The 23,882-nt window shown below is 54.2% G+C and overlaps 7 protein-coding genes across 7 annotated transcripts; 4 read left to right on the top strand and 3 right to left on the bottom strand.

Moving 5' to 3' along the window:
* Positions 1-484: 484 nt before the first annotated feature.
* BDP55DRAFT_554580 (ornithine carbamoyltransferase) lies at positions 485-1,656 on the top strand (the record flags this gene model as incomplete). The annotated part of the gene is made up of 3 exons (XM_060569402.1): positions 485-814; positions 870-1,560; positions 1,616-1,656. 3 exons carry the CDS (start codon positions 485-487, stop codon positions 1,654-1,656), a joined length of 1,062 nt encoding a protein of 353 aa, XP_060428436.1.
* A 168-nt stretch (positions 1,657-1,824) lies between these two features.
* On the bottom strand, positions 1,825-2,850 carry BDP55DRAFT_554664 (acetolactate synthase; the record flags this gene model as incomplete). The annotated part of the gene is made up of 2 exons (XM_060569413.1): positions 1,825-2,005; positions 2,072-2,850. 2 exons carry the CDS (start codon positions 2,848-2,850, stop codon positions 1,825-1,827), a joined length of 960 nt encoding a protein of 319 aa, XP_060428435.1.
* Positions 2,851-4,051: 1,201 nt separating this feature from the next.
* On the top strand, positions 4,052-6,480 carry BDP55DRAFT_667745 (uncharacterized protein). Its single transcript, XM_060575182.1, has 8 exons — positions 4,052-4,455; positions 4,509-4,741; positions 4,920-4,941; positions 4,998-5,050; positions 5,102-5,266; positions 5,313-5,521; positions 5,575-6,199; positions 6,255-6,480. The coding sequence occupies exons 1-8, from the start codon at positions 4,254-4,256 to the stop codon at positions 6,276-6,278; spliced, it is 1,533 nt and encodes a 510-aa protein (XP_060428434.1). The 5' UTR covers positions 4,052-4,253; the 3' UTR covers positions 6,279-6,480.
* Positions 6,481-8,432: 1,952 nt separating this feature from the next.
* On the top strand, positions 8,433-9,618 carry BDP55DRAFT_554449 (uncharacterized protein; the record flags this gene model as incomplete). The annotated part of the gene is made up of 2 exons (XM_060569390.1): positions 8,433-8,503; positions 8,619-9,618. The coding sequence occupies 2 exons, from the start codon at positions 8,433-8,435 to the stop codon at positions 9,616-9,618; spliced, it is 1,071 nt and encodes a 356-aa protein (XP_060428433.1).
* A 1,533-nt stretch (positions 9,619-11,151) lies between these two features.
* BDP55DRAFT_186593 (uncharacterized protein) lies at positions 11,152-12,614 on the bottom strand. The gene has a single exon (XM_060565851.1). It carries the CDS (start codon positions 12,201-12,203, stop codon positions 11,361-11,363), a length of 843 nt encoding a protein of 280 aa, XP_060428432.1. The 5' UTR covers positions 12,204-12,614; the 3' UTR covers positions 11,152-11,360.
* Positions 12,615-17,749: 5,135 nt separating this feature from the next.
* BDP55DRAFT_633231 (DENN domain-containing protein) lies at positions 17,750-21,332 on the top strand (the record flags this gene model as incomplete). The annotated part of the gene is made up of 2 exons (XM_060572529.1): positions 17,750-20,840; positions 20,896-21,332. 2 exons carry the CDS (start codon positions 17,750-17,752, stop codon positions 21,330-21,332), a joined length of 3,528 nt encoding a protein of 1,175 aa, XP_060428431.1.
* A 488-nt stretch (positions 21,333-21,820) lies between these two features.
* Positions 21,821-23,866, bottom strand: BDP55DRAFT_667733 (alpha-soluble NSF attachment protein). Its single transcript, XM_060575181.1, has 4 exons — positions 23,403-23,866; positions 23,119-23,242; positions 22,713-23,019; positions 21,821-22,632 (listed from the first exon to the last, which is right to left on the bottom strand). The coding sequence occupies exons 1-4, from the start codon at positions 23,433-23,435 to the stop codon at positions 22,218-22,220; spliced, it is 879 nt and encodes a 292-aa protein (XP_060428430.1). The 5' UTR covers positions 23,436-23,866; the 3' UTR covers positions 21,821-22,217.
* Between the last annotated feature and the right edge of the window lie 16 nt (positions 23,867-23,882).

Here is a 23,882-nt window from a genome sequence, read left to right as displayed (position 1 = left end):
CCGGTTCCGGCGGTTTCAACGGACCAGTCTGGGCTCATGCAGCACCTAAGCACGCTAAGGTGCCTTATCGAGGTACACAGTGTCAGTGTCTTGCCTGTCTCTGCCTTATCGTGCTATCCCTTCTGACCTTGCATACGCCTTGCAACACGCTGTGTTTACAGGCAGGGTGACTCTGAAATTTTCGGTGTAAAGCGGTGAGGAGTTCGTTGAGTTTGCAGCCCGCAGGAGACTTTGTGGAGGTCCCGGCCGTTGTGGTCTCTCACTGAAGCTATCCATCCGATCCAATCGTGACTCAATCGACTCTTAATACTCATCAATTGACCACCACTTCGACTCAGTAGCCATCTTTTCTCGCTGTTTACAACTTTGCGTTTAAGCTTCATCCATTGACCCTCAATTGACTTGACTCTACCTGCACCAAGCGGTCTACAGCTTCTCATAATCCACACTTTTTTTTAAACTTCGACTCACCAAGACGCCCGCCATGAAGCAAACAGCTTTCCGAGTCACTCGTCAAGCTCTCAATGGCGCCCAGAGCCGCGCATACTCACAGTCGGCCGGCCCGCGCCATCTCATGTCCATTGCGGACCTGAGCCCTGCCGAATTTGCCACTCTCGTTCGCAATGCTGCGTCAAACAAGACCGCAGTCAAGTCCGGCAATGTTCCCCAGGCGCTTGCGTCGAGCTTGACCGGCAAGACGGTTGCCATGATGTTCAGCAAGCGCAGTACTCGTACTCGTGTGTCGACGGAAGCTGCCGTGGCTCTCATGGGTGGTCATCCCATGTTCCTGGGCAAGGATGACATTCAGCTTGGGGTACTTCAATTGAAGCTCAATGAGATAAGAGTGCACTGAACTAACAGCTGTCTAGGTCAACGAGTCTCTATATGACACGTCCAAGGTCATCTCTTCCATGACCTCCTGCATGGTTGCCCGCGTCGGCCCTCACTCTGATGTTGCTGGGCTAGCCAAGGACTCTAGCGTCCCAGTCATTAACGCGCTCTCCGACGACTACCACCCTCTGCAGATTATTGCAGACTTCCTGACTATCCACGAGGCCTTCCCGGCCTCTGCTACCTCAGACAAGGCTGACCTTGGTCTGAAAGGAATGAAGGTCGCCTGGATCGGAGACTCCAACAATGTCCTCTTTGACCTGGCCATCGGCTGCGTCAAGATGGGCGTCGATATCTCCGTGGCATCTCCCACCGGATATAGCATTCCCGAAGCCATGAAGGCCGTCATCAAATCTGCTGCCAAGGGCGTTGCCTCTCCCGGTAAGCTCATTGAGACGACCATCCCCGAGGAGGCCTGCAAGAACGCCGATATCTTGGTGACCGATACCTGGGTCTCCATGGGCCAGGAGACCGAGACCCAGAAGCGTCTCAAGGCCTTTGCTGGCTTCCAGATCACCAACGACCTGGCCAAGCGAGGCGGTGCTAAGGAGGGCTGGAAGTTTATGCACTGCCTGCCTCGTCACCCCGAGGAGGTACACGATGAGGTCTTTTACAGCCCTCGTTCCTTGGTCTTCCCCGAGGCGGAGAACCGTCTCTGGGCTGCCGTTTGTAAGTTTACTTCCCATATCTCTCGGCATACGTCATGATGCTAATTACTGAACAGCTGCCCTCGAGGGCTTCGTTGTGAACAAGGGCAAGATCTAAATGGGGACATGTGTCGGCGTTTAAAAAGGCTCACAGCTACAGCAAAAGGCGAGGCGTTTCTTTCTTTGGCAAACAAATGGTACAGATTGTATAGCAACTTGGTAGCATTGAAAAAGATGGCAATACCCCTTTTTTACCAACGCCGGATATTCTTTAATACAAAAAAGCTTAACCAGGAGGAAGCTGGCTAGCGTCGACAACCTCATCCGCTTCCTTGATAATCGTCTCCTCGTTGGGTCCATACAACGGCGAACGGGGCAGGGCCATCAGACCAGTGCGGGCGGACTCGAGAATACCAAAGGGTCCGATGAGCTTCAGGAAAGAATCGATTCTGGACGGCTTGGCGGAGCTGCGCGATTGTCAGTACATTACTTTCTTTTCGGCTTCCGTCGGCTGAGGAGTAGAGTAGACTTACACTTCCACAATGCAGCTGTTGGTGCTAATATCCAGGACCTTTCCTCCGAACTGGTGGGCGAAGTAGGTGATGGACTTGAGATGCTCGTGCTTGTGGCGCAATGCCTGACTGACAGCCAACTTGCTGGGGTGGAAGTCCTTGGCGACATCCTCCAGAGTCTGCTGCTGCTCGCCCTCGAGCGCATGCTCCTCGACGTCGATGGCCGTCATCTCACGGTGGTGAGCGAGCAGCTCCTCAAAGTACTCGGGTCCAAGAATGTTGATCTTGGCCAGCAGAAGCTCGCGCTGAACCAGGGCGGCGTTGGTGTAGTCCAACACGGCCCAGACGGGGACGAGATCCTCCAACTGGCGTCTGGCCTGCTCGACAACACCATCCTGTCCGGTCAGGACGATGGTCATGCGCGAGAGGTCATCGACCTCGGTGCTGCACACGACGAGGGAGTCGATGTTGAAGCCGCGGGCCGCGAGAATGCCGGAGACGCGGGACAAGACACCGGGCTCGTTCTGGACCAGGCAGTTGAGGATGTGACGCTTCGGGGGTTGCGACGACGGGGAGGGCATGTCGTAGAGGATGTTAGAGACGGCGGCCTGGGCGGACCAGGCGGGCGGGCTGTCGCTGACGGGCAGCGGCGCCGAGCGGCGTCGAAGTGCCTTGTAGGCGATGGCAGAGGTCGAGCTGGTTGTCGAGCTCCATCGTGCGGCGGCGGAGAGCGATGTCGCTTGAGCCGGGGCGGCGGCGGCCCGCCAGAGCGAGGTCGAAAGGAGGCGGCGAGACGCCATCTTTCCGGGTTCAAAGTGCGAGAACAGGCCAATTGCTCTCTTTTTGGACCAAAGGAAAGAGGAAATCTCAAGAAACCTTTGAAGTAGTGTGAGCTTCCGAGGTTCAATGGCTTGAGGGGAGATAAGAGGAAGCACCCTGACTCACCGTCTGTGTCAGTTCCCACTGGGAAAATTTGAGGAGATTGGGGGACGATTTCTTCGGAGGCAAGTCGGAGGCGCGGAGGCAGGGGAGCTGGCCGTTCGCAGGGGTAAAGGGGCACGGATCAGCTACTGACAAGGGTTTTTCACCGAGAGAGTGGACTCCCAACTGACACTGCATCGCGGGGTCGGCTTGGAGGGTGCGGGGTTACATCCGGCACTGTGTCAGTTGCTGACCTGTAGCAGCATTTCCAAAGTAATCATCGTGTGTTTTGTAGAAAGATAGGATTGGGATGGGAGAAGGTAGCCATTGGTTGTTGTGCAGTATCTTATGCAGGTAACCAACACAGGCTCAAGTGAGGACATTTCAGGCTCATGGACATCTTGAGAAAAGACTGAGCTTTGAGAAATGAATCGATTTGTTACTGGGCAACTACTCAAAGCGCAGCTGGCAGTCAATTTGAGTTCTAACGCTAACTCATTCTCACGACCTTCCGTAGTAGACCTTTTTACTTGACTTGAGTCTTGCTAACTAATTTGGACTTGAGAGACTTTGTTACGGAATTCAGTCTACAGCTCAACTTTATCTAGTGCCAGTACGGAGTAGAGATAAGGCACCCAAGCTACCTAGCGTTTGCGACGTTGTTATGTTTCTTTCTCGAGTTGATTATTGTTGACAAAGAAGATTTGAACTGCGGATTCAAGGCATTTAGTTTAGAATATCACAGTCTCCCGCCCAAACATTCAAGAGACCATACGAGGATGCAATTATCTTCCAGAAATGCCATGCTGTGGTCCACTAACCACAGAACTCAGACTAGCAAAAAGAAAAAGAAAAAAAAGATGCGAATGGTTGCTTGAAGAGGAATAGGTAGAATCTCAATTGTGAGGATGGTCCCGTCGGCCGCATTCTTCCTGCCGATATTCGCTCCGATGCAACCATGTGGCTGGTGTAGACTAAAAACAGCAGCTACGTCTGACACCTGAGGCGCTAAGTCCGTGACAGCCAGGCCGTGGGAAAATGGCATAGGAACGACAGTCGACAAGTCGTCTCGCCGCACGGGCCAAGCCACTTTATTTTGGCCCGTCCGTCACTCCAAGGCTCCACCTCCAGAGAGCTTCATACCTCGTAAATTTTACTGTCACAATCTTGTACTTCCCACATATCGATTGCCAGGCACTTGCGCATTACCCAGACGCACGCCGAACACGATTTCCGAACACGAGCGACTGTATCTTCAACACCACTGCTTTCAGACGTCGCAATGGACGATACCGAGCGACGCTCCGCCAAGCGCTCGCGATTCGACCAAACCGAACCCGAGCCTCGCAAGGCTTCGAGATTCGACCGCCGCTCCAGATCGCCGCCAGGAAGACGTTCAGAGTCGGCAAGAGAGCGCAGCCCTCTGCCCAATGACCAGGCGACAGAGCCGAAGAAGTCGCCTGTAGATGCTGCTGCTGCGGCTGGTACGGGTTGCGCCTTGCTTTTGCTATAGAAAACATGGCTAACAGACTCGCAGCTGCTGCGGCCGCGCGAATCAACGCGCAACTCCAAGCAAAGAAGGGCATCCAGCATGTCGACGTTCCCCCGATCAAGACCGCCGAACCTCCTGCAGGCGGTGCCCAGTCGCCCGATCCGGCCAACACGATCAACGGAGAGATGTACATCGCCGACGGTGACTTCATCAAAGACATTGAAGTCAACGACCTTCGTAACCGATACCTCTTGACCAAGGGGTCGACTCAGAAGATGGTAAATACTCCTGTGCAAAAAACACTGATTATACATCCTTCCCAGGCCTCATCTCGAGCGCATTCCGCTTTCCTACATATAAACAGATTTGTGTCGAGATCATCCTGCTTACTTGGCACGATAGCTCGCACAGATCACCCCTCTTTGGCACCTGCTGACTCCATTTTGCTTGATTTAGATCAAAGAAGAAACTGGTGCTGGTACGAAACACCTCCCACTTTTACGTCTAATTAGGAACAGAGGTTGACTTTGCAAGATGTTACTACCCGAGGAAACTACTACCCCGACAAGAGCATGGCGACTGCGGCGGTATGTTCATCAAACCCATGGCATCGTAACGCACACTGACCTTCTCCCTAGAACCCGCCTTTGTACTTGCATGTTACCAGTACATCCAAGACTGGCCTTGAGCAAGCCGTGACAAAGATTGAAGAACTCATGAAACAGGAACTTCCCGCTCTGGTTGATGAGCGTCGTTTCCGTCGACGCGACCAGGAGCAGGTTGAGAGAGACGAATATGGCCGAGTACGTATAGAAACCTGTGTCGTAAACCGCTTCTAACATATCACAGCGCAAATGGCCCGAGGAGAAGATCCCCATTGGTTTGGAGTCGGTCCCCGGATTCAATCTCCGCGCCCAAGTTGTTGGTCATGGCGGTGCCTACGTCAAGCACATCCAGCAGGAGACCCAGTGCCGCGTTCAGATCAAAGGACGTGGTTCCGGATACCTGGAGGCAGCCACCAATCACGAGAGTGATGAGGATATGTACCTCCACGTCGCGTAAGTGCCTTGTCACCCTACTGATGTTACGCCCTTGTACTGACTCTGGGTAGTGGACCTGACCCTAAGATGGTCGAGAAGGCCAAGGAGCTTTGCGTAGATCTGATTGAAAATGTCAAGGAGCAGTACGAAGAGTTCAAGAGCAGACCTCCTCGTAGCTACGGTGACCGCGGTAGCTATGGTGACCGCTCGCGGGGCCACGATGGCGGCCACGGCGGATATGGAGGCCACGGCCATGGCGGTGATCGTGGTGACCGCGGGGGCTATAACTCCGGATACGGAGGCCACGGCGGTCATGGCGGTCATGGCGGTCACGGCGGCGGCGGCGGTGGCGGCTATGGCGGTCACAACTCTGGACAATCGGCAAGCCCTGCTCCTCCCGGCGGTTCTAACAGCCCTGCCGCCGGAGCAGACTACGCCGCTCAGTACGCACAGTACTATGGCGGTCAGGATCCTTACGCTGCCTATGGTGGCTATGCGGCCTATGTTCAAATGTACCAGCAGTACTATGCTGCCGCGCAAGCGCAGCAGCAAGGCTCGCCTGCACCCCCTGGAGCAGCGGCATCCCCTCCGCCCCCGCCTCCCAGCGAGGCCGCTCCTCCCCCACCTCCTCCGAGCTCTGCTCCCCCTCCCCCTCCCTCAGGCGCGCCTCCGGGCACCGGAGGAGGTTATGGTGCTGTAAGTACCTTCACTCCGACGTTGAGTGAGACGACTTTGCTAATACAGAAAACAGGTACCACCTCCTCCCGGCCTTTAGAAAAGAAGAACGGGGTCTACTAATCATAGTTGAAATTGCAAAGCCACTAAGTAGTGAGAAGAGACATGAGAGGCGCATTTCACTACTGCCGTGTTTAAGCGGTGTTGTGCCGCAGATGGTCACTTGGACGGTGAAGGAGACACAGATGAAGTTGTATATGAATCAACAGACATAGTAATACGAACACTAAACAACACCCATGACTTATACGTACACACAATCCTGTCAGGGCCTCGTGATACGGGTCCTATTGTAGTTTCTATGGGTTGTAGGTAGCGTGTGCCTGCCTTGCTCCTTCCAACCTCTCCCCTCCTTCCTCGACCTTCCTACCTACCCTACCTTGGGTACCTTAGGCACCCGAGGGTATATACCCCCCCTCAATCTCATTCCTGTCACCGGCATAGCAGCTTCCGACTAGGTCGGCGGGTCAGGTCAAGCTGTGTACGAGGTGGTCGAGTGGTTGAATAAACAAGTGCTCCAATGAAGTCAGATTCTGGGTTGACTGAGGGGCGCGCCGTTCGAATCCGGGCAGGAGCGTGAGTTCTATCGTAAGTTTCCCCTCCTAACCTTCCTTTCTTTTCTGGAGTGGTTCGCAATATTCTTTTTGGAGTTGAGTGTAGTGGTTCCCCCTTACATCTCAAGGGTCGCATCCTAGACTTGGCCCCGACAGCTGAAGTTCCTCTGATACCTGACTCTGGGTTTCATCAGACCACCTCCCTCTAAACTTGGAGGATGGTTTTATTGTAATGTAAGAATGAATAGCTATATATCGTCGTACTCGCGGTTTTCTTCGAGTTGGCATTCGACCAGTCAAGACTTACAAAGCCATTTTTGAGAGGAATGATATAACTACCCTTGTACCAGGAAATCAACTTCAATATACTAGGTATACACCCCAAATCATAGCAATTGAGTAGTCCCATCAGCCAATGCGTGGACGAAGAATAGCGAAAGTATTCCTCAGAGCTTGGGTCCAAGACTTTTGAGGTGATTAGTCTCGTTAATGACACGATGCTCCAAGTGGCTACTCGAGTCCTGTTAGTATCAGGCCACACGGCCTTATAAAGGAACGACTGTACCTTAAACAGAGCACCCGTCGAGGTCTTCCAAGGATTATTTCCGAACAAAAGCATGGCATCCTATCTGGAGGTAGGTTCTCTCACCAGCATTGCAGACGTGAGGCGGACAAACCCTCAACTCAATCTTGAATCTCTACTTACTAGCGAATTGGGGCGGAGGTGTGAAGGGGATGTCACTGGCTCTGGTCTTCTCCAGAATGCCGAAAGCAGATGCTTGTTCCTTCCACTTCTTGGCCTACTCTTGATCGCTTTTGGCTGTCTCTCATGGACCTTACTTGCAAAGAACAAGAAAGTATCAACGATTTTATGCCAATATTTCTTCGTGTCATTCACAAGACGCTGATCACCTTTGGCCAATTTCTTGCCTGATGCCGATTCGCACCCGTGGGATAGTAGGTCTTGGCCAAACCCCCCCCCCACAATCGCTTCTATAACACTATTGCAAACCATACGTCTCGTGAAAATTGCAGGGTTCCATCTCATTCTAGATATCGATAATACTTCTCGGACTGTCAGATGTATATGTGTAGATATTCCCCAAATAAGGACGGATAAGTGCTTGTGTTGATGAAGCACGGCACATTCAGTCATCTGCCATCTCACATGGAGAGTTGAAAGTCGTTTTCAAAATCTTTTCATGACTGACAGAGGAAGCCCCGTGAAACTATCTGATTTACGCAACAAAATTGTAAATCCCCAGCTAGGAACAAAACTTTGGACGACCTCGTCCACAGTGCGCGGGTCCGTCCGTTCTCCCGTGGACCTCCAACCCGGAACCTCGAGTGGGACCACCACATGCGGGGGAGAGCTCCGCACGCGGGCCCGGCTCATTCCACACACCCACTCTCTCTCTCACTTATCGATAAAGACATCTCGGGACCCACCACAGCTAAGACCCCCAGTCGTCATTTCGTCCCAGCAGCCCATCTCTCCCGTATCTCTCATCTCTCCATATCTCCAATTGTCACATCAAGTCGCGCGGCGCATCCCCCGCTACCCGACCCCTACGACACATCGAACCCCTCTAAGTTTTTAATATCTCCCTATCGGCCGGCGAGACGCGGATACGGCAATAATGAGCCATCAAAGATACCCGTCACACGACCCCCTCAAGGAGCCTCACTCCGTCTCCTTAAAAGTACTCAGGTATAGATCCCGACTTACACGAGACTGAGTGCCTCGCGCACTCGCACCCCCTCCCTATTCACGAACTTTAAATGGAACAATCCACCTGTCTAACACGAAAGTCATCCATCAACAGACTATCTCGCCCCTCCCTCGTAATTCAACACCCGATCCGGCCCCCGCTGACGCCCTCAAACCTCCCCGCGGACCCGACCCCAGGCTCCCTCGCCTACGACACAACCGCGTCAACGAACCCCTCCCCCTTCCTCCTCTCCCCGATCCTCAACCTCCCGCTGAGCTTCGGCTCCGCCTACGTAGGTGAAGTCTTCAGCTGCACCCTCTGCGCAAACCACGATGTTCCCGAGCCCGTACCGACAGTCCCCGGGGGCGGAGGACCCCTCGGCGCCACCGGTGCACCACCACCATCAGCAGCAGCAGCACCCGCGGCGCCGACGAAGCGCAAGAGCATCCGCGACGTCCGCATCGAAGCCGAAATGAAAACCCCCGGCGCAAACTCGATCCAGAAGCTCGACCTCACCCCACTAGACTCCTCCGCCGCGGACAACAACGACGGCGACGACATGAAGGGAAAGGACCTGGAAGCTGGCGACACCCTTCAGCGCATCGTAAACTTTGATCTCAAAGAGGAAGGCAACCATGTCCTCGCCGTGACGGTGAGCTACTACGAAGCCACCGAGACCTCGGGCAAGACGCGCACCTTTCGGAAGCTGTACCAGTTCATCTGCAAATCCTCCCTCATCGTCCGCACGAAAATCGGCCCGCTCGCTGCGGCCAATGCAAAGAACGGCGGCGGCGGTCGGCGGTGGGTCATGGAGGCTCAGCTGGAAAACTGCTCCGAGGACGTGATCCAGCTCGAAAAGGTGGTGCTGGACCTCGCCGAGGGGCTGGACTACACGGACTGCAACTGGGAGACGGGCGGCGGCGCGCGGCCGGTGCTGCACCCGGGCGAGGTCGAGCAGGTGTGCTTCGTGGTGGAGGAGGCCGAGGGGACGAGGGCGCAGCCGGGCGAGGACGGCAGGATCATGTTTGGGGTTCTCGGGATCGGGTGGAGGGGCGAGATGGGGAATAGGGGGTTTCTTTCCACGGGGAAGCTGGGCACGCGACACGTGGCGTGAGCGCGAGAGGTTCCTTACTCGCGAAAGAAGAGTCGAGACCTAAAAGCCAGTTGAGGCGTTTTGTTGAAGATGGGGGGGGAAGCACTGGTGAGAAGCTGGTGAGATGAAGCCCCGGCGACGGTGACAGCTGAGGACGCGACGCAGAGCGCTCAAGGCGCTCCCCCGGATTAAGGCCCAATGTCAGACCAACACAGCTTTTCCCCGTCCGAGGATCCGACTATCCGTATACACACTACGCCCTGGGAGGAGCCATGCTGATGCTGGAGATCCCATCAAATCCCAAGGGAACCAATTACGGAAAGCTGGCACGGCTAGGATCGTCTGCACGGTCGGGGCGTTGAGCCGTATTTCCGGGGCAAACGCGGCATCACGATGAGGAGGAGGAAGAGGGGGAGCATCCTTCGTTTCCTGGATGTGCGCGGGGATGTTATTGGACCTCGCACGCCTCTCTTGTGTTGAAGGAAGGGGAAAAGAGCGTGTCGGTGCTCAGGAGGAGGCATCTTGGCATGCCAGCAGCTGAGATGAGTCTTGTTCAAGATACCTTAGAGTGAGATCCCATAAGCCGTGGCGTAGGAGTCTAGTCTACCTTGCCTCACGACGCTCGGATGCGCCACTAAACCCGCACCAATATGTCATATCATCTTAAAGAATGTGTTATTCTTACGATTCCGCCTTAAACAGGCAGTCTTGTCCCCTTTCTCCACCAAGTGGCTGACCTTTGACACCTTCAGATCTCAGCGGGCTCGAATCTTAGATCTCAAAACTCTAAAGAACGTCCTGAGACTATTGCACGAACGGCTCTTAGCGTCCCTCCCTCTCAAGATTCGTTTGCGTACTTTAGCACACTTCGGTCCTTTTGTCACAAAAGGGCTGGATATGGCTAAATAAAAGGGGTCACAGAGGCAAACCGTGGTCACAGCGCCCATTCCTTCCTGCTCGTTTTCATTACGAGTTACGAGAGCCTCTCTCTCTCTCTTTTGTTATTACATACCTACTGTTGTGGTACTCCGAGTGACATAGCTAATAGCCAAGGGCTGCATGAGAAAACGAATAGTAGGAGCAGGAGTAGCAGTGAAGTGCCATGCGGCTTTGGTTGCTCTGCGTATCTTCTGTCGTGTCTCCCGTCCGAAACAGGAACCTGGTTCTGTAGTTCTGCACTCCTACAGTCGCATTGCATGGGATCGACAAGTGGCTTCACCACATTTGAGTGGTTCCCCTTGCCACGGCTCGGCCGCTGTTGAGGATTGATTACGGTTGGTATTTGCCGGAATGAGACGGCCATCTCGTTTGGGTAACTTGCAGCAAAAAAGCGAATTAAGGTAGACACGTTGGGCTTTCAGCTTCTTTCAGAGTCCAACCCAACACGGGGATTTATGCAAGGAATGCTTCGTCAAGTAATAAGCGGCGGCTTCGAGGACGTAATTTGATTCTCGTGTTGCAACTGTGTTAAATCTCATTATTATCAGCCTCTCTGGTGTGGATTAGACTGCAACTGCACGACGCAGATTGAAGGATATTTCTGGGCGGCATGGGTGGGTAGATGAAGACAACCAGAATAGACGCGCCCGCCATCCGTTGACTGGCACGGAAAGCAAAATGACTCTATTTCGTACGTCAGCTGGAAGAGTCATGACTTGTGAGTCGTTGAACTTGGCAAGTTGAATGCTGGATACAACCAGCTTCTCGTACATTCGAAAAAAAAAAAATTCTGGACGATCCAAATCCGGCGAGATGATGAGGCGCTATCGCGGGCCAGGGGGCAGGGAAGGCAGACAAGACCGACAGATTCCAGCTAATAGATTTTTGTACACCGTAAAGTGCTTAGCGCATGGGTTGAGTCGGTATGCAGGCGAAATCTGAAACAAAGATTTCTTTAGTTCTTTGGCTGGCTGCAGAAACAGGCAGGAGTCTGCGGTGGCTGTCCTTCTCGTCGAGCCGTCTGCAATGCTAGTACCGGTAGTAGACCGCTGATGTGTCCATACCAGACCAACCAAACAGTCTCCGAAAATGTCACGATGCGGGCGGGTCCCTGGGAAGCAACAATTCGCGGCGTAACCTAGGTTCAAGGATTGGGCGTATGGCGACGCAATCGACTCACTCTGAGAGAATATCTCAAGAGAAGACATGGGTTTCCTGGACATGACAAGTACGTAGTACACCGTAGAGTGCCATGGCGGGCATCTGCCGGCGCTGGTATTTGCTTTTGGCGCCGATGAGAAGGGGTCAGCAAAGAGCTCTCGGGAAGGGGGGTGGTATGACGGCCACTGAGCACCGAGCACCGGCACAACCACCCACAGACACTTGAAGCTGTGCGCCGATCCTTGTCCGTCATGTTCGACATCTCGGGCCCACGATGGGCCATGGGCCGTGATATCAGGCCTATATGGAATGGTATGATCTTTCGCTCTGTGCGCGTCAGAATACACTGTCTGAGGAGAACTTCTGAGCCGTGTTCTAATCCGGCACTCTTCCCAAGAGACAGGTACTTCGTAGGGGTTTACATGTGTAACCAGAGATTGCGAGGAACGCCCATCGAAGCTGCTTGGTGCGCGATGGGCGTCGCGGAGAAGCGGAAGGAGACCCATTATGAGGGTGACAAGCCTCGAGCGGATTGCTGTACAGGCTTTTGAAACGTGCGATTGTACACCAAGGTAGACGCCCCATTACAACATGCAAGACAATTCGACAAGCCTGTCGATAAGCAGGTACGGAGTACACCATCAAGATGGCATTTGATGGATGCCGACTCGAGGCAAAGTGCATGAGGCGGGCGAGGAATACTCCGGAGTCTGTAGCGAGCATTGGAATGCAGATTGCAGACCGCCTTGGGTGCTTGCAAGTTGCTGCTTCTTTGCTTGCTTGCCCTGTACTGTCCTCGCTGAGCCATTCGTATTCGTCAGAACGCCAGACGTGCGGAAATGCGCTTCTATGCTGCAGTCTGCAGAAGCTCCATGGGTTGTCTTGCGTAAGAGGGCAATTGGAGGTCACCCATAACCCAAGAGGGTGTGATGCAGGAGCCTGATAACCCCTGGCCCGTACTGGGCGGCGTGCATGGTTGGCTGGTTGACCTGGAGTTGAGTTTACCAGGTTGGCAAAGGCTTTGTGCTCGCCTTCGCCGTGATGCCGGATGAACAGGTCATTTTCAAGTCTTTAAGTGGTTGGATTCGTTTGACCGCCATGGTAAAGAGACTTGTGCGAAGTAGGTATGAGTTGAATCGTGATAAGGTAGGGCAGACGACAGGCCTCAATGACAGGGAAGGTACTCCGTAGACGAGGACCAGAGTCCAGTGTTAGGCAGGCGGCCAAGAAAAGACATTGACGAGGGTATCGATACTGTCAACATCCATGAGAATGGGATACGATGGGTTGGTGGAGAGGGCCCACAAGAGAGAGAATTAGCCAAGGATTATCCTAATGGTGGTTTTGTTCCGAGAGAAATCTGGATCCGGTAGATTCTTTCATGTCGGGCGATACGTGAATGGAGATGCGGACGGGGTTGGACATGAGCCAAGCGCCGGTTCGCGGCATCTCGGGACAGGAGTTTGGGGATTTGACCGTGAGCCAACGAATGGCTGGATGTCATCTCCATTGAATCGATGGAGAAGAGGCTTGTTGGTTGTCCTGAGCTGGGAATTGCAGATTTGCGGGTGAAGAACCTATTTCGTCTTGTTCTCGATATTGTGTGCTTATTGGGTGCGTGTACAGGGCACTCGCAGTGTGTCCTGTGTCCTGATAGAGTGAAAAAAGGAGTTCGTCGCTCTACTGCCCGCCTGCGCATGGCTGATGGCGCAAGGTAAGTAAGCAGTGGTGGACGCATTCAGCGAAAGGCGCAGGCCGGGGTGGGCTGGTCCTCGTGGGTGAGATGCTTCTTACACGTGCGTCTGGAAGAAAACAGGCGTGGAAACCGGTGTATCTGCACTCTGCAAGACGGGCGCTTTCCAGTTGGGCAGCCCCGAGGTTGCTTTGCAGGTGCTGGGTGCATTGAACAGGACCTTCATCCTGGAAAGCGTGGTGAGCTAGCGCTGGGCCGCTCACAATTCAGATTTCCCCCCTCATTGGAGCAGGTCCCAAGACTTTCTGGAGACAATGGAAATCATGGGGGGCTCTCGGGTTGCTGAGTGGCCGCAGCCTATCATTCAATAACATGGTGTCCTGAAGGAGAGAAGAGAGGATGCGGGAGGGAGGGACAGAGCTGAGGGCGAGCTGAGAAGGCAGAGCTGAGAAAGATACTGCTCACTTCCAAGGTTGAGAGGTAAGGCACCATGAGTGTGTAAGAGGTACTTACTCAAAGGTACACGATGTTAGGCTTCTGGCGGCAGCAGCGAAAAAGCAAGTGAGGGGAAGAGCGATTTACCTTGGGATATTCCGTGATGGCATTGGAGCTGAAGAGGAGATCGCCGAGCAAAGAGGAGTTGAAAGTGGATGCTGGGCGGAGGAGGAGCACGCTGCGGAGCCTGTGGTGCTGCTTCAGCAAGGAGTATTCGTAGGTACACTACGGATATGGAGTACGGATACTGCGTATGTATTGCAGGTGGGTTGCGGATGGTCATGATGGTGGAGCGAATTCACGAAAAGGAATGGAAGTCCAAGGAAGTCCATGGGAGGGCATGAAAAAGGGTCAAAAAAGGGTCTGATGGGCAGAATCAGAGTGGCAGCAGCTGTGGACGATAGTGGGTGAATGTGGGCTCTGGCAATGGATTATGGGACTTCATCCACAGTTCGCAAAAAGGAAGTCGTCTCCCTCGTCTCCCTAGCGCTTGCGTCGATGGTAACCTCCCGGTTACGGATATTGTTGTACGTACGGGTACCTTCCTCGACCTACCTACCTGATGGTCACTGGTAAGAACAGTTGATCGACAAGCGGTTGCCCCCGACGGTATTGGTGATCCAGGGGTAAGGAGCCCAGGGCCCTGACTGTCATTGCCCGTTCCGAGGGTAGGTAGCGTGTACATGCTTAGGTACCGTTCCTTGCCTACCTAGATGTTAGGTAGCGTGGGTAGGTAGTGAACAGGTGGGTGTCTACGTTGCTAGGCTCATGCCTGGAACGCTAGTTCAGGGACCACAAGGGTGGCTTTGGACACTCTTTCTACGCTTCACCATCTCTGGTCTACCTTATCTCGCAAGTCTGGCTTCTGTAGCCACCGTTGAGAGTATACTATGTGATGGTGTAGAGTATACTGCCGACTATGCAAGGGGCAAACACGAGGTCATATTCTTCAAGAGCTTAAACCTTGGCCTCATTAGACCGAAAATGAGAAGAAAGACGGTTGAAGGAGAGGATGGGGGCCAAGAATGTCGCATTGGAGGCCAAGGCCAAAGACGACGCCGCTAGATGGTTCTGTCACAGAGTCTAGACCGTGGAAGTCAGAGTTGAACAACAACGGGGGATAAGACTCGATACCTACCTTACCTTGAGGTAGGTAGGTAGGTAGGTAGGTAGGTAGGTAGGTACTCTCTTTTTTGCCATACTCACACGAGCAGCTGAAAGTCTGAAAGGATACAGGCTCACAGCGCGCGCGAGACACGGCAGCGGCAATCGAGAGACATTACTCGATGGGGTTGTGAGGGTCTTAGTGCATATGTCATTGCTTCTTCCCGCCCTCTGAGATCTCGGTTCTAGGAAAAAGAAAGCGAGACAAAAAGTCGGTATGAAACACGTCAATTATCCGTCAGCCCGGTTCAACAGCTTCTGAGGAATGGAGGGGGACGGATACACCGGTTTTGCCAGCTTCGCTTCTTTGAGGTTGGCCAGAGACAATGTCAACGTGAGGTGAGTCGAGGCCGTTGTGATGTATGTTTCCATGCGGAGCAGCGGCATAATGTACCTTACCTTAGTATAAAGATAAGTTCGATAGAATTGTTGGGTCACCTCAGGTACCTTGCCTGGTCTTGGACGGGTGATGGCAGGCAGTGTAAATTGTATATTCCCCATTTCAAACACCAGCCTTACGGCGATACTTGGTACCGTACGCTGGGTAACCACGTAACGTAGACAGAGACACGGTACTATGGTAATATGCTCTCAAGGCAAAGGCAATATCCATCACATATTAAGGTAAGGTAGTGGTATGGAAGATACAGTCGCAACTGGGGCTCTAAAAGCGTCATGCTTCGGTTCACAGCAGAACAGGCGTCCCGTCTCCCAACCCCGACCGAATTAGATGCAAATTGAGCACAGCGTCCCATTGGGCCCAGTGTTTGTTGTGGTCTTGCGGCTTGCGCTTCCCTGTAACAGCTGCATTGCGACCTTTCAAGTCTCCCAGGCTTGTCAGGGGCCCTCCCAGGCTTGCAAGCCTCCTCCAGTGACCATCCCGCAGAAGGCTTCTGTCCTGCCCCTGTGCCCCTGTGCCCCTGTCCTTCGTGGCCTTCTCAGGTTTGGTGCCCTTTTCTGCCACCCCGGGCCCGCTGTCCCCCCCGTGTGCACTTGCACCCGCCCGCAACTGGCGTATGGATGGAGTACCTACCTTGCCTCAGAGTATTCCTTCCCAATTGACTGTCCGCCCGTCTACCGCCCCCCCGTGTCGGTATCCACTCTTTCTTTCTCCCACACCACTTCACCTGGCACCTGCACACCTCACCACACCATACCTTCCCGCCGAAACAAACTACACACCTTGACGCTATCCGTACGGGCAGTGACCGCACACCACCTCCTTCCTCCTTGAACGGGTAGCGCCAACACACTGCAGCAGCGAATGAAGGCGCCAACAGGTTGGTGCTTGCCCTCTTTCTCTCTCGCGTCGAGCGACTTGAGCCCGATCACCATATTAGCTTCCCATTCTGTCCCAAACCGTGCCATGGCTGTTGTTGTTCGTTGTCCCGTTGCGCTGACTTGACTTGTGCCTGGCCTTTTACTCTTCACTCTTCACACACAAATATGCGGACTACCTAAGGTACCTCACACTTGCAGAGTACCTTCCATATCTTTGCATTTAGAAAATACACACCTCCGCAAAAACGGGAAACCGAACAACGCGGCCAGAAGAAGAATAGAATTCCCGTCCGCGCGTGGCTTCTTGGTACCTGACCTGACCTGACTTGACCTGCTGCACCTGATTATTTGTTTCTCTCTGCTTTGCCTTTATTCCCCTACTTCTCTCCATCCAACGACTCGGCTCTTGTTTGGTCGTTTGTTGCCTGTCGCCGGGAAAATCTCTTTTTTGTTTTCCTTTTCCTTTCTTTTTCTTGGAGGCTCTGCGTCTGTTCTTCTGTCACCACCGAAAAAACGAAGAGGGGGAAAGGTTTATGCCGAGCAGAGAAGAGGAGAACAAAAAAAAACTACACCATCGCCCTCTCTCCTTGGTTGTTGTTATCTTTGCCCGACACGACCAACCTACCTACCTACCTAAACCTGGGCGACATCTGATCCGAGCCTGGTTCTGGCACCAATTCCGACCTGTGACGCCTCTCCTCACTCGTCAACTTTCACTTCCACCTCTCGACACACCCAAAGCCAATCCTCCCAAAATTCACTCCTTTGGCGGCTTCCTCTTTTTGTTGTTGATTCACCCTTCGACTGTTGGTCCGTCCGTCTACCCTACCTTACCTCACGGCTCCCGTTTTGCAACATACATCACAACCACACCTACCTACCGCCATCGACCTTACCTTGGCCTCGCGCTACGCGACGCTTTCACCCTCTCCGATCCGGGTTCGATCCTTTACCTCCGGCTTCCCTGCCTGACCTGCCCCTTTTGCTCCGCTGCTTGGGCGCTTTAGCTGTCGCTGGTCGAGAAGCAGTCGCATTTTTCCCTGGTTCGTGCGTTCACCGCCTTCTGTTCCCCCTCCTCTTCTCCAGTCCTGAATGGAGACCTCGACAGGATCCCATAGCTAAACGAGCCCGATTCCCTACAGGTCGTCGCCTGAGACTTTTCCATCAGAACCTCCCGGACCCTGGCACCCCTGCCCTGTCCACCCACCGCACCGCACCGAGTTCAACTTGTACCACAAAGTACCCCCCCAGTCCTGACCGACCACCCAACGACCCAAAGGACCCCGAGACCCTCTCGCGATTAAAAAGCCCGGGCCAGCCCCCCGTGCGAGAGCAACGAGACGCTGGGAAAAAATATCCTCGCCGGCTAGACATATCGCCAAATCGCCAATCCGGCTGGTCACCAGCAAGTGACATGTCATGGACAGCTCCTCGACGCCGCTCGCCGACTACTTTTGGATCGCCGGCGTAGAGTCCGTCTCCTATCAGGACTCTACCCCGCAGCCCCCCTCCAACAACGTCGAGTCTACCATCGCCGAGGACAGCGAGTATGAGGAGAGCGATAACGAGTTCAACGCCACCCCGAGCAAGCGCGTGGCTCGACATTCCAGCGTCGGTCGCCATTCCAGGCAGAATTCAGGTGGAGGTGGCCGCGCGGCCAATGGTCGCTTTTCCATCCAGACCGTCGAAGAGGTAGATGGCAACACGCGAAGCAACCGGAGCAGTGCTACCATTCGACCTTCCCAGGCGAACCAGATCAATGGCACCGGCACCGGCGCCGGCCTCAATGTCTTCAATGGCCTTCCCCCAGGCCTCAATGGCGAAGGCCCTTTCATCGAAGGATTCGACTTTGACAAGGCTTTGCTCAAGTTCGCTTCAGAACGAGAGAACTTCTTGGAAGACTTATCCTTCAGTGCCGGTGCCAAAACACAAGCCCGTGCTCCCATGGTCAACCCCAGAGCTGAGCGCATCAAGGCCGATGAGGCCGACGCGAGCGGCCGGAGGAGTCCTCTACGCAGCATCGAGCGGAGCATCAAGGGCAGCATCCGCCGCAAGATGAGTTTCAGGGACATGAACAGCATGCGCAAGCAACCTACCACTCCTAGAGCAAGCACGCCAGGAGCCGGTACAATCCCCCGACAAGGTCCACCCTCCTCTGTAGCGCAATCCTCAAGTCCTTTCCGGTCAACTAACACGCTAGCTCCAGCTTCAATTAGGACTGCCAAGCGACTCAGCAACTATAACTCGGTCATTCCTCCCCCGGAACCCCTGAACACGGATCCAGACATGCATCCCCTCAAGAGACGATTCGAGCCTGTCTTGCTGGACAGGTATCCAGCCAAAGATGCGACAGACGAGATCGCCCGTCGTGGGAGGTTCCCAGACTACGTACCCATGTTTGCTTTCCCGAACGATATTCAGATCGTGTCTTCCGATGACAGACCACGTTCCACCTGGCATGGTTTCACAATGACTTCGGACGATAACTCCAAGATATATGGTATTACCATCATCATCTGGCTTGCCCTGACGGCCGAGGTTGCAGACGAGGTGGAGAAGAAATGTGAGCAGTGGCGGCAGAGCCACATGTCCAACGAGGAGCGCGAGTTGGCAGCCAGCCTGGGAGTGCGACTCGCGGCTGAGCGTGCGCACCTCTCCCAGCTGCTTGCAAAGCTACCTACGATTCCCTCAGGGTCTTCCGCCCGTGACTCTCTGGATGACCAGATCAGCGCTGTTGAGGAGAAGATTAGTCTCATGACAGAAATGCTGAGACCACTTCGGCACGGTGCTGCATCCAAGATCGACGGCTTGACGGCTGGCGAGAGTGGACTTTGGGCCCCAAGAGCCTACGGCATCTTGGGAAGAGACGCCACGAGAATGTCGTTCTGGAAGGAATGGCTGCGAGCCATTGTAGTGCCCATGACCGACAGCGCAGTCCTCCGAGTGCCACCCAGCTCCCCCAAGGTTGGTCGTTGGCAGCCTCTTGAGCGTTATATCGTCAATCTTTGCACCGAGGCTTTCAGTCCGCTGGCATCCAAGACGCAGGTCGAGCTGGGCGTGCGAGAGCTGCGACTATATTGTCGAAAAGAGGCCATCAACGAGATCCCAGGGGCCCGGACTATTGACATTTACGCTCTCTTCAGGTGTTTATCAATGGAGAACATTGTTGCTTTGTTCGAGTATGCAATGTCGGAGTCTCGCATCATCTTCCTCTCCTCCCACACTGGCATGCTTCACCTAGCATGCCACGCACTGGTCAATCTGTTGTATCCCCTTAAATGGGCGAGCATCTTTATTCCGGTGCTCCCTGCGCGTCTGATTTCGGCACTTGAGGCGCCTTGCCCTTATATCGTCGGCATCGAGCGGCGATATGAGAAAATTGAGCTTCCTGAGGATGACTACGTCCTGGTTGATTTGGACCTTGATACGATCGACGCCACCAACCAGCCCGTTCGCCTTCCGCGGCAGCATCGTCGTAAGCTCATTTCCTTACTTCATGTGGCCGCGCCGCACCACATTCGGTACGGAGTGACTACTGGTCCCCCTCCATATGCAATGGAGTCGTACCCGTATGACGCCTTTTCAGTCGAGAACGATACGCTGTACAATGCCAGTGTCGCCTCGAGCTCCTTGGGCAAGTGGGTTACACAAAACTCTTCGTCTTTCGGAGAGCCGGCACCTCCGAACTCGGTGCGACCACCAATCTTTAATGCTTTCTTGCATTCCAAGGCTGGCGATCACAAGGACCGGCCAAACACCAGCAAGTCCGGTAAAACCAGCCCGCAGTCTTCCATCTCACCAGTTTCAATGAACTTCCCACCCATGCCGACTACACCTGTGTCACGCAGCGACTCCGGTTTCGCACAGACTCTGCGAGAAAAGAAGTCGGGCCACTTTGATGAGAAGTCTCGGCGCAGCTCGTCTTTTGGTATGGACAAGCACCCGCCTCTTCATCGACCAAGCTTGCCCTTCCTCAGCGGTCACAATCCCAGCATGTCGGTATCCGCCATCTCGGTCGATTCGCAGTCTTCGTACAATGGGTACACGCCCGGATATGCTCCTTCCACGTATGCTCAGTCTACCCTGGCGGCATCAACCATTATGCCCAACATGCTGATTCAGCCCGTACGGAATACCGACACGATGGTGTGGGTCGAGGGTCATTGCTTCAACTGGATGGCCCATGACTTGTCCTCGACATGTTCCGTTTGCGACGACAAGTCAGAAGGAGACGGCATCTACGAGTGTTCTCACTGCAACGCTCGCTCCCACAACCGCTGCCTGGGACAGGTCTCTGTGGTATGCAGCGAAGCATTCCACCCTGATCGAGTTCGAGCTGCTTTCGTCCGATGCCTTGCTAGTCTTTTGTACACGTACAGAAAGCATCTGGGCCGTCCTACTCGTGAGCAAAAGAACAACGGTCAGCTCTACAATTTCGACATGAACAGCTTCATTAAGAGTCTTCCATACGATCAACAAGAGTATGCCACAATGTTGAGAGAAACTCAGGGTAAGAAGTGTGCCCCTTAAGGTCACATGCCTTGGCAATGCTAACATATCATCAGCTTTCAACGAGTTCATTCACGAGCGAGAGACACACTCGGCAACGCACGAGTCGATCCGTCTCTTTGACGAGATTATCATGGCCAAGAAGGCTCGCGGACGGCCGGGACTCTCGACGGGATTCTCTCGTCTGTCGACCATTCGTATGTCGCACGGCGCATCAAGCAACGCTTCAGGGTTTTCTGCGCCATCCAAGCTCAAGATTCCGACGTATCTGGGCGATACTTCGGACCACATGTGGCGGACGGCTTCGGTGCCTGCTCCCAGTGCCAAGTTCCCGGGCGAGTACCGAACCGTCGTCACTCGGATTCCTACAAAGCTGGATCCCAGTCTGATGAGAGAGCCTCGAGCGATCCAGGGCGTTCCTCGCGCCGAGCAACGGACGCGCGGTTTCATGAGAAAGCAAGTACCCAGCATGGTTGGCAGTCCACCAAACTGAATGAATGTCGACGATGACGTTTGCCGGCGATTTACCGGTCATGATTCGACGACCAATCCGACTTCTGCCTCTCTGCACTGTACGATAGGGAGACTGTATGTTTAATAAACGGCAGGGGGCAGAATTGTACAAAATCATTTCGGGCATAAGGGGGGAGTCTGGGGTTAAAAGAGGGCTATGGGGTTCCTCATTAGGAAGTCGTTGTTCATGTTTTGCGAGTCTTTCAATTTCCAGCTGCGAGCCAGAGCTTGGATCCTTTAGCCATCCATTTTCGGATAACTGCATTGCTGTCGAGCAGGAAGTGCAAACTAGCAAGCAAAAAGAAGCAGGTAGAGAGAGAGAGCATCGGCGGGTGGCACGGGGTTCGTTGTTCGCAGCCGCGACACAACCTTTCCCCTCTTTGGTCGGTTTTTTGCGCAAATACTAGATTAAGAAGTCAAGGAGGAAACGACGAATAAAATAGGCCCCAAGGTCTTGATGATTCTTCAACGTTATCTGTATCGTGACTCTTACCACCGTGACTCTGACCCGAAGTGGATGCCGGGCATTTATATGGGGTGCGACCAAGTGATTATCATATCATGGAATATGTTATCACATGTCTCTTGACGCCATGGTTCACTAAATGTGGTGGATATGGATTTCTATTCAAACGGGAAAAGCAGACCATGCCGATTCTTCTGGTGTAGTGAGTCCTCTCTGTTGCAAACTCTCTTCCTTTCCGCCCCCTATCCCTAACGCATCCGTGTAAGCATACCATGTTTCGGCAACTTTCCTTCCCAGAGAAAATCTCATCCTCTCACTTGGCACATCCGGCCGTTCATCGTGCTCAACACCAACGATGCTGGACAACTCCGTTCCTCTGACCTAACCTCCACCAATAACTTAGGCAAACTCATCCTCGGGCTCCTCAATCGCATTCTTCACCCGCACAAGCATCGTCGTCTTCCACTTGTCGAGCTTGCTAACCTGGTCATACTGGAACAGCTTATCCGTAAACTCCTCCTGGTTGCCACCCTCGACGGCGGCGAGCAGGTCGTTGAGCAGCATGGCCTCGCGCTGGTTGGCGAAGCCGGGGTCCATGTCGGCGTACTTTTCGATGGCGCGGCGGGCGGCCACCATGTCGCCCGTCGCGAGGTGGCAGATGCCGGCCTTGAGGAAGTAGTCCTTGACGCTGTACTTCATCAGGTTGTTGTTGATGGAGACGGAGGCCACCTTTTCGTAGTTTTCAATGGCCTTGTAGTAGTCGCCGTCCTCCGAGGCCACGTCTGCTACCTTGAGCCAGAGCTTGTTGGCAAGGCTGTTTCCAAGTGATGTTAGCTGCTAGTTCATATCTTTGCCATGCACCGCCGGGTGTTTAAAGCCAAGGGGGTCACCTACGCAGCAGCGTTGTCGCCCTCGTACCACCCCGCCGCAGCCTCGTAGCTCTCGAGTGCGCGCTTCGAGTCGCTAAGCTCCGTCTGAAACAGCTCGCCGAGCGCCTCCTTGTGGCCCGCCGCGCGGCGGAAGTTGCCCTTGGAGCAGTACTGCGTAACGGCGACCTCGAGGCAGCGGACGGCGGCCTCGGGGTCCTCCTTGCGGTAGGCCTTGAAGGCGTCGACGAGGGTGTTCGCGGCGTCGTCAGGCTCCTTGAGGTTGGAGGTCTGTACTTGGGCCGCTTTTTCGAAAGCCTGGCCTGCTTCGCGGTCTGTAGAGAATGGACGGCATTGCCACTTGTTAGTCCTTGCTTTGTTTCACGAGAGCTGCGAGGAAGATGTTCGTAGGAGGGGATGGGGGGTTGACTGACTAAGCTTCTGCATCTTAAAGGCGTTGGCTGCCTGCATATACAGGTCCGCGGCATTCTGGTACTTCTCCTCCCGGCCGCCGAAGATGCTGAAGCCGCCACCGGCGCTCGAGAGCGTCTTGTCTGCCTGCGCGATCACGAAACGTCAGCGATCGTGTGCCGCCCTATCGATAACAACTAGCATAGATATGCATCGCGGGGTCACTTGAGCGGTGTCTCTCTCCCCGCCGTCTGCACCGTGAACAGTGTAGCCCCGCGGTTGAAAGAAAAGTCCAATATCAACGCACCTTTTGCAGCAGAGCGCGAGGATCCTGAGCCATGGTTTCGGAATTAAGCAAGCACTAGGCTACGATTATATGGTGGGTTGTATATGCGTCTCTCGATTGATAGATATCGGGGCCTCGATGGCTTGCAGTGCCGTCGTATACGTGCGTTCGTCGGGTAGGTTATCACAAACCTCTCTTTATACTGGGTGTATCGAGAGGGAAGGTCGCGGGTTGTAGGAAGAGAAAGGAAGGGTGTGCGTCGCTTTGGTCGTTGTTCAGGATGTGAGAGGTGGTAGTGGTGGTGGTTGCTGGCTGGTATCAGTGCTTCGAAACTGTAGCAGCGCGACCCCCAACCCGCCCACTTCGGCTGGCCCTGCGTTTTGGGCGGGCTTCTTCGGGGGGTGTCGGTGGCACCAGTGTTAGCCAGCAGCCCAGCTATGACGCGCGGGGTGAGTCGCTGTGGCTTAGCGGAAGCCAAGGTGAGGGTGGCTTACGTTTGCT

This window comes from Colletotrichum godetiae, assembly GCF_030913485.1.
Source record: "Colletotrichum godetiae strain CBS 193.32 chromosome Unknown BDP55scaffold_26, whole genome shotgun sequence".
NCBI lineage: Eukaryota > Fungi > Ascomycota > Sordariomycetes > Glomerellales > Glomerellaceae > Colletotrichum > Colletotrichum godetiae.
Note: the sequence above shows the minus strand (reverse complement) of the source record. Positions and strands in the feature narration are given on the sequence as shown.

What these genes read in the sequence shown, in the direction of transcription:
- BDP55DRAFT_667745 (XM_060575182.1), top strand. Translation starts at nt 4,254, where the DNA reads ATGGACGATACCGAGCGACGCTCCGCCAAGCGCTCGCGATTCGACCAA. An exon ending in AGAGAGACGAATATGGCCGA is followed by an intron (nt 5,267 to 5,312) that starts GTACGTATAGAA and finishes AACATATCACAG; the next exon opens with CGCAAATGGCCCGAGGAGAA. An exon ending in CCGGAGGAGGTTATGGTGCT is followed by an intron (nt 6,200 to 6,254) that starts GTAAGTACCTTC and finishes TACAGAAAACAG; the next exon opens with GTACCACCTCCTCCCGGCCT.
- BDP55DRAFT_186593 (XM_060565851.1), bottom strand. Translation starts at nt 12,203, where the DNA reads ATGGGTCTCCTTCCGCTTCTCCGCGACGCCCATCGCGCACCAAGCAGC.
- BDP55DRAFT_667733 (XM_060575181.1), bottom strand. Translation starts at nt 23,435, where the DNA reads ATGGCTCAGGATCCTCGCGCTCTGCTGCAAAAG. An exon ending in CTTTAAGATGCAGAAGCTTA is followed by an intron (nt 23,020 to 23,118) that starts GTCAGTCAACCC and finishes CATTCTCTACAG; the next exon opens with ACCGCGAAGCAGGCCAGGCT. An exon ending in GAGGGCGACAACGCTGCTGC is followed by an intron (nt 22,633 to 22,712) that starts GTAGGTGACCCC and finishes ACTTGGAAACAG; the next exon opens with CCTTGCCAACAAGCTCTGGC.